The 15,113-nt window shown below is 36.8% G+C and overlaps 2 protein-coding genes across 2 annotated transcripts; both read left to right on the top strand.

Moving 5' to 3' along the window:
- Positions 1 to 7,172: 7,172 nt before the first annotated feature.
- On the top strand, positions 7,173 to 9,688 carry LOC114730176 (scarecrow-like protein 9). Its single transcript, XM_028917209.1, has 2 exons — positions 7,173 to 7,403; positions 7,492 to 9,688. Exons 1-2 carry the CDS (start codon positions 7,173 to 7,175, stop codon positions 9,409 to 9,411), a joined length of 2,151 nt encoding a protein of 716 aa, XP_028773042.1. The 3' UTR covers positions 9,412 to 9,688.
- A 603-nt stretch (positions 9,689 to 10,291) lies between these two features.
- Positions 10,292 to 14,152, top strand: LOC114730175 (uncharacterized). The gene is made up of 7 exons (XM_028917208.1): positions 10,292 to 10,448; positions 10,579 to 10,621; positions 10,705 to 10,768; positions 10,985 to 11,355; positions 11,745 to 13,626; positions 13,968 to 14,003; positions 14,078 to 14,152. Exons 1-7 carry the CDS (start codon positions 10,292 to 10,294, stop codon positions 14,150 to 14,152), a joined length of 2,628 nt encoding a protein of 875 aa, XP_028773041.1.
- Positions 14,153 to 15,113: the final 961 nt, after the last annotated feature.

The following is a 15,113-nucleotide window of genomic DNA, read 5'->3' as shown; positions in this document are numbered from 1 at the left end:
AACTTATGTCTTTTTTAGTAATTTGTATATATAAAAATTGTTTCTGATAACAACTATCCAAACACTCTCACTTTATCAGAATCACTTTTTTACAAAATCTATTCTTCATAAAATCTATTTTTCAGAAATTATTCTTCAAATCATGGTTTGGTTTTATTCAAACGCCTCTTTAATAAATCAGCAGCGGGTTAGGCTTCGTAGAAGGCCCTGGTACAAAACGACAACAAAAAGGGACAAGGAGAGTGACTCAACCTACGACTAGGATCGGATCGGATCAGCGCACAGTGCCCTCTATAGATTTTCACTGCTATGTTGTTTAATTATTAATAATATTGGATAGAAGGGTTAGGCTTTGATTGGAGATAATATAACCAACCACTATAATCAGAGTCTATTAGGCTGGTGCTCTCTGCTTAATCTCGATGTCTTATTCATTTTTATAATGTCCATGGACATGGTGCTCTATTGCTCTGTCCTTGCATCATTGGGAATTAAAAATTGGATCCTTTTTAATATTGAGAGATGGGATGCGTAATAGTAAAAGGAAAAGCAGGATGAAATGATACAACAGGAAAAAAAAAAAAGATAAATAAACAGATACTATCTTCAGTCCTTAATATAAGAGCATGTTGATTAATTTGAATAGAGTAAAAAAATCAGTTAAGTTAGTTATTTGTAATAAATAGGTATTATCTTGATCAGATAAACTTAGAACTATCATTATTATAAGAACTACCTTGATAAAAATAGATAAGTATGAGAGACAAAATAGATTGAGGTTTTATATTTAAGATCAAAATAAAAATTAAATAAACTCTTATATACTAAAGAGAAGAATGGAGGGAGAGCCGGGTGAAGAAATGATAAATGGAGGAGTGAGGAGCATATTGACATCACATGTAAAGGTCAGCAGGGTTCCGTCTCATTCATGGGTTATTTGATTTATGTTTCTTGCATCTTATTTTTCTTCCTCATATAAATTATTTTTTTAATTCTTAATATAAAAACTAGTTAACTAATTTAAATAGATTAAAAAATTATTTAAATTATTTATTTGTAATAAATATATGTTATCTTTTTTAAAATATATTTGTTAATCAAATATACCGATTAGAATTATCAAACTTTAAAATATGTAACTGCTATAATGTTTACAATGAGAAAAAATAAATAAATATAAAAAACAAAGTAAATTAAAGTTTTGTATTTAGGATTAAATTAAAAATCAAACCAATTCTTATATTAGTATAATAAAAGAAGTTCATATTATGCGTACGTCTATTAATCATCCTCCTTATATGCATGAGTTTTTCAACCCAGTTAGACTCGATGGTTCACGAATGCTTAGCCTTAAAATGAAACCAAAAAAAAAAAAGGGGAGAATTTCAATCCAGCCCTCTGAAACAATTTAATTTCAAGCAGCTCTCGTGAGATTTTGAAATATCATTTCAGCTCTTTTAACCAAAATAAAATTAAATATTGTGAGTAAAAATACAATTATGCCACCGCATTATTTTATTTATAAAAATATATTAACCTCGTGAGAGCTCTGGTTGCCAACCTTCGGCCTCTGGTGGCCGAACGGTCAGAGCTGCGATTGTCATAGAATTTTTTTTTTTTTTAAATAAGGTGGTTAGGGAGTTTGAATCCATAACCTCTTGACACATCAAAAAAATTATAACCACGAAACGTTCAATCTATTTAGGGAAAATGACATTAAGGTCCCACACAAGCAAATATACAACAAAAGAGTCCCCTAAAATGTGATAATTCTTCTGAAGTCCCAAAGGGACTTGGCTGCCATTTTCAGAAAGATAAAATGACTTCCTTGCCCTAGCATACCAGAGATAGAAGGCGCTGAGAGTTTCCTGCATAGTATGGCTCTGTTACGGCTGGGAGAGAGGACAGGGAGAAAGAAGGAAGGAGCCATTGATAATGAAGTATCTTCCCTATTACCATTAGTGAAGTCCAAAGAGGTTCCATTTGAATCTTTACAAATCTTCAGGTCTGGAAATTTCTTTCTTCTCCTCTCCTGGAATATTTTTCTTGACAGATTGATTGTGTTTGGGAATGAGAAAACAGAAAATCGTTTTTGCCTTTGGTACTGTAAAGCTTTTATTTTTGGTCTAAGATGAACAAGTAAATCAATGGAAAAACTATGTTTTTGGTTGGTGTGTGTTGGTGATTTAAGTTGGGTGTATAGGATGACCATGGATGCTCTGTTTTTGGGTTGCTTATGGGTGGTTTTGTTCTGTTCTGACGTTAATTTAGGGGCAAAGGATGAAAAAGATGAAGTTCAGTCTGGGTAAAAACCCTTAGCACGAAATGGGATATTGTGTTGTCAATCAGGCCGTGGTAGTTGTCAATATGTGCCGCGACAGTTGTCAACGTAGCTCCTTAACTTGTCAATGACAGTTGCGTGATTCTTGATGCAGATTTAAATTACTGATGGCGAGTATACCTGGAAAGTATCTATTGTACTTTGTTCATATAGGAGGAAAGTTGATAAATGATGGAGAAGATGATATATGTGGGAGGTAGTGTAAGAACAACAACTATAAAAGAGGGAACAAGTTATGAAGAATTGAAGGAAATTATATCATCAATTGTTAGAAAAGAAAGTAACTCATTTCTCTTGAAATTCTCAGTTGTGTTTGATAAAAAAAATATTTGTGGAGTTGGTAGATGATCATGAGGTAGAAAATTTGACAAAATTCAATGAAGAAAGTAGTCATATGTATGTAGAAGAGAATGGAAATAAGGACCATATAGAAGCAACAAGGGATAATGTAATAGAGGAGTAAGATGTGTAAGTTTAGTTTAACAAAACTGTCATTATCAATATCAGTTGTTACTGTCTTGCTATCAACTTGTCAATACATGCACCCTGACTTGTCATTTCTTGCAGGATTGATCAATAATTGGGAGGTATCAATAGATTGTCTATGTTTCTACCTATCTCATTGGATGAGATTGGAGAGCCATCATCAATTTTTTGTGCTGTTGAAATGATCCCAATACCTACACCACAAATGACTTCCACAAATGGAAGGATTTGATTATTGGAGAATGAGAAATATTTTCAAATGCCATTGCCCTCCGAAAAACATTATACAGATGTGAAGGGAATATTTTGTAAATAAGTGTGAAGGGAATTTTTTTGTAAATAGATACATACCAATAGTTAGTTTTGTAATTATATGCAACCCCTATGTTTTTTTTGGGATGAGTTGTGAAATAGGTGTAGTTTCATGTATATGAAGGTGTAAATGAAAGTTGGCTATGAATTAACATGTTAGATTCTGCTATCATTTCAGTTGTCATTACCTGTACCCTGTATTGTCATTAGACCTGTTATGACTTGCCAATAGAGCACTGTGACTTGTCAATTAATTTACTGATATAAGTTGTCAACAATATAAATTCAAGTTACTTAACATCTTTTAGTATCATATGATATTTTCAATCACTTTATCATATTATATTTTGGTTATATTGTCATATATAATCATTATTAATGAAGTGTCAATGGTAACACTATGACTTGTTAATGGTTGCGCTGTAACTTGTCAATGGTGGCACACTGACTTGTCAATGATAACACTGTGACTTGTTGTTCGCCGAATAACTTCTTAAAAGGGTGGGTGCTGCGGCGGATATGATCAGGAGTTGCGACGCCTTACACAGAATGATAGCTCTTTGGGATAGATGGGGGAGCCGCGGCGGATATGGTTAGACGCCGCAGCGAATTATTAGTTGTCAATGGTGGCACACTGACTTGTCAATAGTGGCACATTGACTTGCCAATAGTAGCATTATGACTTGTCAATGGGGGTACACTGACTTGTCAATAGTGACATTATAACTTGTCAATGGTGGCACTATGAGTTATCAATGGTGGTACTGTGACTTGCCAATGGAGCACTGTGACTTGTTAATGAAGGCACTGTCCCTTATCAATTGAACATAAATTTAAGTAACACCTTCTTCTTAATAATTATATTTTAATGCAAATATTACTTAACATTATAAATAAATGACACTTTCAGTTGTAAAAATTTTGAATATCAATTGTTAATATCCACAAATTTATTTGTTATGAAATTGTTATATCACTTGTCATTAACTCCTGTCATATTAATTGTTATTTTGGATAACTCAGGTTGTTAATTTCTGCGCTGAGTGCTGTTGAGATATACACAATTGAGAATTTCAAAAGAAATGAGTTACTTTGTTTTCCAGTAATTGATGATATAATTTTCTTCAATTCTTCATAACTTGTGCCCTCATTTATATTTGTTGTTCTTACACTACCTCCTACATATTTCATATCATCCTCTCCATCATTTATAAACTTTTTCCCTATGTGAACAAAGCAAAATAGATGCTTTCCAGACATACTCACCATCAGTAATTTAAACCTGCATCAAGAATCACGCAACTGTCATTGACAAGTCAAGGAGCTACGTTAACAACTGTCATGGCACATATTGACAACTATCGCGGTCTGATTGACAACACAATATCCCATTTCATGCTAAGGGTTTTTACCTAGACTGAACTTCATCTTTTTCATCCTTTGCCCCTAAATTAACATTAGAACAGAGCAAAACCACCCATAAGCAACCCAAAAACAGAGCACCCATGGTCATCATACACACCCAACTTAAATCACCAACACACACCAACCAAAAACATAGTTTTTCCATTGATTTACTTGTTCATCTTAGACCAAAAATAAAAGCTTTACAATACCAAAGGCAAAAACGATTTTCTGTTTTCTCATTCCCAAACACAAATTAATCTGTTAAGAAAAATATTCCAGGAGAGGAGAGGAAAGAAATTTCCAGACCTGAAGATTTGTGAAGATTCAAATGGAACCTCTTTGGACTTCACTAATGGTAATGGGGAAGATACTTCATTATCAATGACTCCTTCCTTCTTTCTCCATGTTCTCTCTCCCAGCCATAATAGAGCCATACTATGCGGGAAACTCTCAGCGCCTTCTGTCTCTGATATGCTAGGGCAAGGAAGTCATTTTATCTTTCTGAAAATGGTAGCCAAGTCCCTTTGGGACTTCAGAAGAATTATCACATTTCAAGGGACCTTTTTGCTGTATATTTACTTGTGTGGGACCTTAATGTCATTTTCCCATCTATTTAATTATATGATGCAAAGAAAAATATGTATAACAAAATAAATACAAGTGTCCAAGTATGCATGAACAACTGAAATAAGACGATTCACAACATATATCAGTTGATTTGCAAGAGAAATACATGAATTCATTACTCTACTAGATATTTCGTGGAAAGAAAAATTAAATGTTATGAGCAATTAACATAAGACGATTTATAAACAAAAATTTAATAATTTGCAAAAGGTATATAGGAATTCACCATTCCATTTGAGGTGCAGTGAAGAGAAAAATTAAATGTCATAAGCAACTAAGATAAAACGATTTACAACACAGATTAGACTATTACAAGAGGTACATGAGAATTCACAACTCTATTTGAGGTTTAGTGGAGAGAAAAATAAAATGTCAATGGTTATGAATTTTCGTATACCTTTTGAAAATTGCCTAATTTATGTTGCGAATCGTTCAACTTTTCATATGCAACCCTTGACATCTAATTTTTCTCTTCACTGAAGTTCAAATAGAGTTGCAAATTCTTACTTCTTACGAATCACTTAATTTGTGCGAATCACTTAATTTGTGTTGTAAATTGTCTTACTTCAATTATTTATGCAATCCTTAAGATTTGATTTTTCTCTGTACTGAGCTTCAAATGGAGTTGTGAATTTATATATACTTCTTGTGAATCGCCTAATATGTCTTGTGAATTGTCTTACTTTAGTTGTTCATGTATATCTGAATACTTGTATTTGTTTTGTTATATATATTTTTCTTTGCATCATATAATTAAATGGATTAAGTGGTTTGGTAGTTATAATTTTTTTGGTATGTTAATAGGTTATGAGTTGAAGCAACCCCTTTGACTATCTTAGTTTTAAAAAAATAAATTTCTTCAACCATTAGACTAGTGATCAGCCATATGAGACTAGAGCTCCAGCAATTAGTCATTAGAAATCCGACAAGATTCATATCTTTTTTATAAATAAAATTATACAAGTGTATAATTATATTTTTACTTATAACATTTAACTTTACTTTAGTCAAACGGGGTGAGATAATGTTTCAAAATCTTATACGTTGTTTGAAATCAAATTGCTTAACTGAAACTCTCCCCAAAAAAATTGATTACCCCGCGAGACTTGGGAGTCGTGCAATTTGGAAAACACGTGTCGCAGTGTCACGGGCTTTCACTTGAGTTCGTGGCGCCATGATGAAGCAGTGTACTAAAAGAGCAGACTTTCACTTTCAAGTTTCAATCTGCGGAGTCCAAATTAAAGAGAAAAAACATGGAATCATGGGGGGAAGCACTAAAATAAGTAATAACCGATGTTTGCCTTGCATCCAGAAAAAGAAAAAGGTCATAATAGTTATATACATTCATTCACCGGTCACTTTTCTGGATGTGGACGGCCTATAGCCGGTGGCCAATTCTTTCTCCCCCCGCCAATTAACCAATGTCTCTGATCGGCCCTCTCTCTCTCTCCTCTCTTGACCGGAATCCTCAGCCTCACCAGCGCCCAGCTTTTCTTTTGGTCATTCCTCGTACTCTTCTTTTGCTGCTGCTGCTGCAGTCTGCACGACTCGTCTGGCCCCCCTCTGAGGTAAAATCTCTCCTTTCTCCTTTTCTTTCCCTCTTTCATCTTTCTACTTGCTGGAATAGTCTTCCTGTGTGGATCCATTTCTCTTTTTAACCACTCCTTTAATTTTCCTTGGAGCTTATTGTTGCCAATTAAGTTCTCTGATGCCTCACCTAATGTGGAGACTTGCCGCTATTTTCCTCCTCTTTCTTTCTTAGTTTTGTGTTTGGTGAAATTTATCAATGGATTTCTGGTTTTCTTAATCTCTTCGTCTGGAATGATTTGAAGTTTATTCCTGTGCATGAATCACGTGCAGTGGATTCTCTCAGTGTATAATTGGCTCTGTGGGATGCAAAGGTTTTCAATTCTTGAAGAAGGATAATGGAAAGAGGGACTTTGAACACTTTTTAGGACTAAAGCTTGAGTTTTTGCGGAGTATTGGAAGATAGATGACAATGGATCGGGGTCTTTGGGATTTTACCGATACCAGAAGGGAACAGCAACTGGGGAATCGATCTGTACCGATTCTGCAGCAGAATCAGAGTTTTGAAAAGGCTTTCTTTGATCACAGAAGGGAATTTCATTGCCTGCAATCTGATCAATTACCAACCAATACACCTTCTTCCTCTACCGTGACCAACGACAACGAGGAGCAATCTCCGGAAGATTGTGATTTTTCTGATAATGTTTTGAGTTACATAAATCAGATCCTGATGGAAGAAGACATGGAAGATAAGACGTGCATGCTTCAAGATTCTTTGGATCTTCAAGCAGCTGAAAAAATCATTCTATGAAGCACTGGGCGAAAAATATCCACCTTCACCTGCACAAAACCATCCAAGTCATATGATCAATGAAAATGATGGAGGCATGGGAAATGATTTCCCCAGAAATTACAGTGATTATCACAGTAATAACTATGGTAATTTCAACGGAACTTTCATTCGTCAGTCCTTGTCTCAAAGTCCTAATGAGTTGCCCTTGCAACGTATCCGAGGTAATGGTATTTCTCAGCCATCTTACAGCTCTTCAAGCAGTGCTGTAAGCGGTGTGGAAGGGCCTGTGGATTCTCCAAGCAGTATACTTCAGGTTCCGGATCCGAACAGCGAGAGCCAATCGATTTCACAATTTAAAAAAGGTGTTGAGGAGGCTAGTAGGTTTCTTCCAAATGGAAACAAGCTGTTTGCTGATTTAGGTGTGTCTAATTTATCACCAGAAGAACCAAAAACAAGAACTCATGAGATATCAGCCAAGGTGGAGAAAGATGGAGGGGATGATATTCATGGTGGGTCAAAGGTAAGAAAGCAGCCGCACAGGGGAGAGAAACATGATGAAGAAAAGAGTAGCAAGCAAGCAGCAGTTTATACAGAACCAACACTACGTTCTGTGATGTTTGATCTGGTGCTTCTTCATACTGATGGGGAAGGTAAGAACCATTACACTGCTCGTCGTGAAGCTTTGCAGAACAAGACCATGACAGCAGTGATGGCAAATGGTCAGGCAAAAACTCCAAAGTCTGGGAGGGGGCGTGGGAAGAAACAAAATGGGAGAAAAGCAGTGGTGGATTTGAGAACACTTCTGATTCTGTGTGCACAAGCTGTTGCAGCAGATGATCATAAGAATGCACAGGAGTTGCTAAAGCAGATCAGGCAGCACTCAAATCCTTTTGGGGACGGAAATCAAAGGTTGGCACATGTGTTTGCTGATGGGCTCGATGCACGCCTGGCCGGCATCGGTAGCCAGATTTATAAAGGACTCATCAATAAGAAAAGGTCAGCCGCTGATCTACTGAAAGCCTATCATCTCTACCTTGCCGCATGCCCTTTTCTGAAGATATCTAAGATTTTCTCAAATGTCACAATAAGGACAGCTTCCGAGAATTCACCGAGGGTCCATATTATAGATTTTGGTATTCTTTACGGTTTCCAGTGGCCAACTTTCATAGAGAGACTGGTAGTAAGAACAGGAGGACGACCACCAAAAATTCGAATAACAGGAATAGAATTCCCACAACCCGGTTTTAGGCCAGCCGAGAGAATAGAAGAAACAGGAAGACGGTTAGCAGATTATGCAAAATCTTTCAATGTTCAATTTGAGTATGTTGCCATAGCAAAGAAATGGGAAACTATCAAGCTTGAGGAACTCAAGATTGATAGGGACGAGTTCCTGGTTGTTAACTGTTTATACAGAGCAAAGAACTTGCTAGATGAATCTGTGTCAGTGGAGAGTCCCAGGAATGCTTTCCTGAATCTGATAAGAAAGATCAATCCTGATATATTCATTCACGGCATCATCAACGGGGCCTTCAACGCGCCTTTCTTTGTCACCAGGTTTAGGGAAGCTTTGTTTCACTACTCATCACTGTTTGATATGCTGGAGACAATCGTGCCACGAGAGGACTGGGAGAGAATGCTGATCGAGAAGGAGATATTCGGGAGAGAAGCTTTGAACGTGATAGCGTGCGAGGGATGCGAGAGATCAGAGAGACCGGAGACATATAAGCAGTGGCAGGCTCGTATTCTGAGAGCAGGGTTTACACAGATTCCTTTTGCTCGAGATCTAGTGCGGAGGGCGATGGATAAAGTAAAGGGTAGCTACCACAAGGATTTTGTCATCGATGAAGACAGCAAGTGGGTGTTACAGGGTTGGAAGGGACGAATCATCTATGCACTTTCTTGTTGGAGGCCTTCCTGACAAATCCGGATAGATTTAGGTTGTCTGATGGTGTTCATGACTGAATAGGTTGCATCCATTTTGGTCGACAGTTGTGTCTGTTGAGTAAAACATCAGTTACTGAGTAACCTTTTGACAAAATACGCTCTGTTCCACTAACGGTAACAACCTTTGGCCAAAATATGTGAAGAGAAGTTTGTAGTTAGAGTAGCTGATTCAATGAAGATGTTCGTTTGTAATTTTCATCTTTCGAAATCAAATGTAATTTTCTGATCAAAATCTTCTCTCAATTTCGGTCTCGTTCAGTTTGGCTGTGTTTAAGTTTGGTTGCCTTTGTACCAAAAAAATAATATAATATCCTTAATATAAGACCCAATTAACTAATTTGAGTAGATTGAAGATGTTAGTTAATTTGGAAAACATCCTAAGTATCTTTTTTAATTCTCTTATTTGATTATTATTGAGAAAATATCAATAAAGTTAATTTAAAAATAAATGTGAATTAATTATATAAGATCAATATTAACTTTAATTAAATCCTATATTAAGGCCAAGAGAAGTATTTATTATGCTTGGTTTGGTTGGAGGGAAAAAAACAGGAGAAAAATAAGAAGAGAATACTATGATTGAAACTTTCAAATATAATTAAAATTTTTTTAATTTAATAATTTTTTCTCTCAGTATTCTTTCCTCATAGATTGAGGTTGACCTCGCACTCTATTTTTATAGGTCTAGAATTCTTTTTTCTTTTTTTCCAAACGAGTTTAGCTCATAGTCATAACCAGGACTGATGAAAAAGGCTATCTTGTTATCGGTTCAACTTACTTACTATATTAAAAAAAAGGGGAAATCACAAATAAAGACCCTCGAATTAGCAAAATCACTCTATGGTCACTTGAATATGCCAAATTACCATGAGGGACCTGGTCTCAAATTGCAAATAGCAAATGTTGGTGAAAAGACGAAATTGCCCCTCAGTCAATCAGATTCATTAATGAAGGCTGAGACAAACAATGTGATCGTGGAGAGCTTGGAGGAGAAGATTGGTGGTGCACATGGTTGAGAATCAAGTAAGTAATGCTTGTAATGTTTCTAAGTATACTCTTCTTCTTCTCTACCCTGTAAGACTGAGGAATGTGATGTTGTTCTTGAATGTGGTGAGTGTCATTGTGGGTTGTTGGGTGATAGGTATGGAGGGAGTGAGCGGTGGAGTTGATCATGGAATAATACTGTTTAAGGAGGGTTCGGTTGGGTTGAGATTCAAAATATTAGTCTTTGTAGTCAGATTGTTGACCTGTGATTTTCATGACGCAGGTTGCCACTGATCTCTGTTAGGAATATCACGAATGGGAGAGTGGGGGAGGGGAAATGGAAGGAGGTAATAATTATTAGTTTGAGTATGAAGTTAACGGTGGTGCAGTGGGGGGAGAGGAGTAAAGATCTTGTCATTTAGAATGTCCAACTTGTAAAACCCTAATGTCAAGTGGGGAAGAGAAGAGTTAGTTGGTCTTGATTTGTAAATGCAAATTTGATTGAATAAAAGTATAGTGAAGCTAATATATTTTTTTATATGTAAATTGTTGTTCCAGGTTAGGATGACAAAATGAACTGTTACAATGGGTCAAGCTGTTGGAAAGAATTGTTTTGTTTTTTCCATGTTGGTGGGTATTTTGAAAGAAACAGTGAAGGTGAAGTTAAATACGGTGGAGGGAGTGTGAGAGCAAGCAGCATAAAAGAAGGGATAACACTGGAGGAATTAAGAGGAACAATATCACAGTTGGTACACAATGATGCTAAAGGGTGCGAAATTAAGTACACGGTTAAGTTTGCTGAGGGCACACTGGTTGATCTTTATGATGAAGGTGATATTTGCAATATGTTTAGATATAACGATAGCAGTGCTCATTTGTATGTAGCAGCGAAAGGGAACCAGAAGGAAGGTGGAGCAGTGAATGATGGAGAAATGTAAGTGGTTAAAGTTTTGCAGTTGATAGTTATTGTTCGGTAATGGATTATTGTTAATACCCAAAGAAATGTTGTTATCATGTGCACTGCGCAGCAGTAGAAAGTTGTTATTTGGTAATGAATTGTTGTTAATTTAGATATAAATCTTGTAATTAAGGTAATGAAGTTGCGGTTGGAAGTTGTAATTTGGTAATGAGTTGTTACTAATTTCCATTCAAATGTTGTTATATTGCTTAGTTTGTTACAGTAGTAAGTTGTTATTTTATAATGAATTGTTGATATTTCCCATACAAATCTTGTTATTATGCTAACTTTGTTACAGTAGAATGTTGTTATTTGCTAATGTGTTGTTGCTAATTTCTATTCGAACGTTGTTATTATGGGTGTAGGGGTGAGAATTTGTTTGGGCTGTCGGGAGAAATGACTGAAGGTGTGGTGAACCTTGGTGATAACTATGAACCACTCATTGTTGACTATGGTGCTGAATGCCTAACGTATGAAGGAGGGGGTTTAAGTCAGACAAACTTCAGTGACGGTTCAGGGAGTGAAGGGACATTGAGGGGTAATTTGAATTGCATGAAATGGGTTGGAGTTTTTGCAGGAGTGGGGCAATATATTCCACATGCCCAAGCTTTTAGGGAGGCTGTGTACAGGTTTAGTATTGCACAGAAGTTTGCAACGACATATGTGAGAAACAGTAGGGAGAAGATGAATGTGAGGTGTAAAGTGGAAGGGTGTCCATGGAAGATTTGTGCAAATGCTGTTGGGAGGGATACTCTTTTATTACGCGTGACCACATTCGTTAATGAACACATTCATTCAGCGCAAGATAACCTAGATGTCACTTTTGCTGGCAATGCTGCGTTGACGTCATCAATAATACTTGAGGAGATAAGGAACCACACCGAAAAGCGTCCTACTGAAATAAGGAAGACACTGGAAAGGGAATATGGTGTGAGGCTAACATATGCTCAAGCTTACAGAGCAAAGGAAAAGGCCATGGAACACATACATGGGAAACCGGAAGAATCCTATATGTTCATACCATGGATATGCCAAAGATTAAAGGAAACTGATGATAAAACAGTTGCTGAATGGGCTTCCATTGGTAATACATTTGAGCGGGTTTTCATTGCATATGGTTCGTGTATTGAGGGTTTTTTGAGTGGTGCAAGGGCTATATTATATGTTGATGGAACTCATTTAAGTGGTCCATATAAGGGGACACTACTCTCAGCGTCGGGATATGATGCAGATAATGACTTGTTGCCTTTTGCAATAGCAGTGGTGAAATCAGAGAACCTTGATGACTGGACTTGGTTTCTGTTCAAAATTAAAGAAATTGTTGGTTCGGTGCAGGTGACAATTGTGTCAGACCGACACAATGCCATAATAGGAGCTGTCCAAGCAATATTTGGAGGTGAAAGACATGCGTATTGTTATAGGCATGTGAAGGAAAACTTCAGCGCTGAACAAGTGAAAGTAAACAGAGGTAAAAGGACAAGCCAATGGTCAAAAGAAGATGCATTAAAGGTTCTTGATAGAGTAGCTTATGCAAGGGTTGATAGTGACTTTGATAATGCAATGGCAGAGCTGAGAACTATGTCTCCTGAGTTACATGATTGGGTTATCAATCAAGGTGATGTGAATAGGTGGGCAATGAGCAAGTTTCCATTTAAAAGATGGGACAATATAACAACCAATATAGCTGAGTCTTTCAATTCTTGGATGGTGAAGGAGAGAAAGCATAATGTGGCGCAAATGATCCATGAGCATCGGGAGAAAGTAGCAAGGAAGATGCATGCATCATATATGTGTATGAGTAAGTGGAGGAATTGTGTTGGGCCAAAAACCGAGGCAAAGGTTCTGGAGAATGTGTATTTCAGTAGGTATATGAGTTGTGACAATTATGGAGGCGGAAGACTGTGTGTACATACATCTCGTGGAGATCAAAGAGTAGACCTTGGTCTACACCAATGTAGTTGTCTTGGTTGGCAAATGTCAGGAATTCCATGCTGCCATGCTTGTGCAGCCATTAAGACTGTGGGGGGAAATGTATATGAATATGTTGAAGATTGTTACAAAATTTCAGCACAGGAGAAAATATATGGCAGGAGCATGGTTCCAGTGGTAACAATCGATATGCCTAACCCAAATGACTATATGTTTGAGAATCTTGTTGAACAAACCCTGCTTTTACCACCAAATACAAGTAGGCCTCCTGGAAGACCAAGGACTAAACGGCAGGAATCACAATTCCAGAACAAAAAAGTCTACCATTGCACCAGATGCCACCAACCTGGACACACAAGGAGTTGCAAAAATCCCAACCCATTTTGAAGTTCATTTCTACAAGTGACAACTAATTTTTTGGTGTATATACGCTCCACTCTTCTTAATTTTTTTGAGAGAAGGGTGTTGCTAGTTGCATAGCTACACAGCTATTTTTGCAAGTAATATGTTTGCTGACAAGGAAAAAAGAAGTCAACGACGTTGTGAATGTCTTTTTGTTATTGACTATTGCAAAATCTGGTTGTTGTAAACGGACCTCTTACTTTTTGCTAAATGACATTTTATTGCTGTAAATTCCCTTGCTTGTATTGTAAATGCAGACTGCTTACTTGTTATATCAGCAAATAGAGGTTGCTGTCAAACCACATGTGCTTTGTGGTTATTTGACTTAGTATTGCTGTAAACTCCCTTGGTTGTATTGTAAATGCAGACTGCTTACTTGTTATATCAGCAAATAGAGGTTGTTGTCAAACCACCTGTGCTTTGTGGTTATTTGGCATACTGATATTGCCAATTGGTTAACAAAACTTGTTATTTCGCAAAGTGAAGTTGTCACTGGGTAAACAAAAGTGGAAAGGCTGTCATTTAAACAGGAAAAAAATGAACTTCGCCGCTTCCACTTCCGAAGTTGTTATTTCGCTAAGTGAAGTTGTCACTGGGTAAACAAAAGTGGAAAGCCTGTCATTTAAACAGGAAAAAAATGAACTTCGCCGATTCCACTTTCGAAGTTGTTATTTCGCTAAGTGAAGTTGTCACTGGGTAAACAAAAGTGGAAAGCCTGTCATTTAAACAGGAAAAAAATGAACTTCGCCGCTTCCACTTCCGAAGTTGTTATTTCGCAAAGTGAAGTTGTCACTCGTCAAACAATAGTAGAAATACTGTAACTTCATTCGAAAAAATTGAAGTTCATGTATCGCTTAACCGGAGTTGTTATTTAGCATACTGAAGTTGTCAGATGTTAAACAAAAGTGGAAATAGTGTCATTTCATAAAAAAAAGGTACTTCATATATTGCTTAATGGACTTGTTAATTGGCATATTGATGTTGTCATACGTTAAAGAAAAGTGGAAATAGCATCACTTGAACACAATTTCAATGATGTCAATAAAAATGTCATTTCACCATTACTAATTGTCATAACTGGGTAGCAGACAACAAGTTCACTACACATAATGATAACGCAGTAACATTATCTACAGTCAATGTCCTTCATGGCCCAAATTCTTTTTCTATAGGGACTTTCTCCTCCTTTTGGACGTTCGCCCCTTCTGTGGATGTGGAATAAGATTCAGCGCATCCTCACGGCATTCATTGTTATCATGGTTCACCAGCCACCACATCAGATCACGCCGAAAAGCTGCCACATCTCCCTGCAAAACAGATTCAACAACAAGTTAATCTTACTTTGCCCCTTTACCAGTCACAACAATTAAGCAAACCACATCACCTGGGTGTATTCTAGTGGA

The sequence above is a fragment of the Neltuma alba genome, unplaced genomic scaffold (genome assembly GCF_004799145.2).
Source record: "Neltuma alba isolate B1F8T4 unplaced genomic scaffold, ASM479914v2 tig00012714_pilon, whole genome shotgun sequence".
Classification (NCBI taxonomy): domain Eukaryota; kingdom Viridiplantae; phylum Streptophyta; class Magnoliopsida; order Fabales; family Fabaceae; genus Neltuma; species Neltuma alba.
This window is presented reverse-complemented; position numbering and strand designations above follow the sequence as displayed.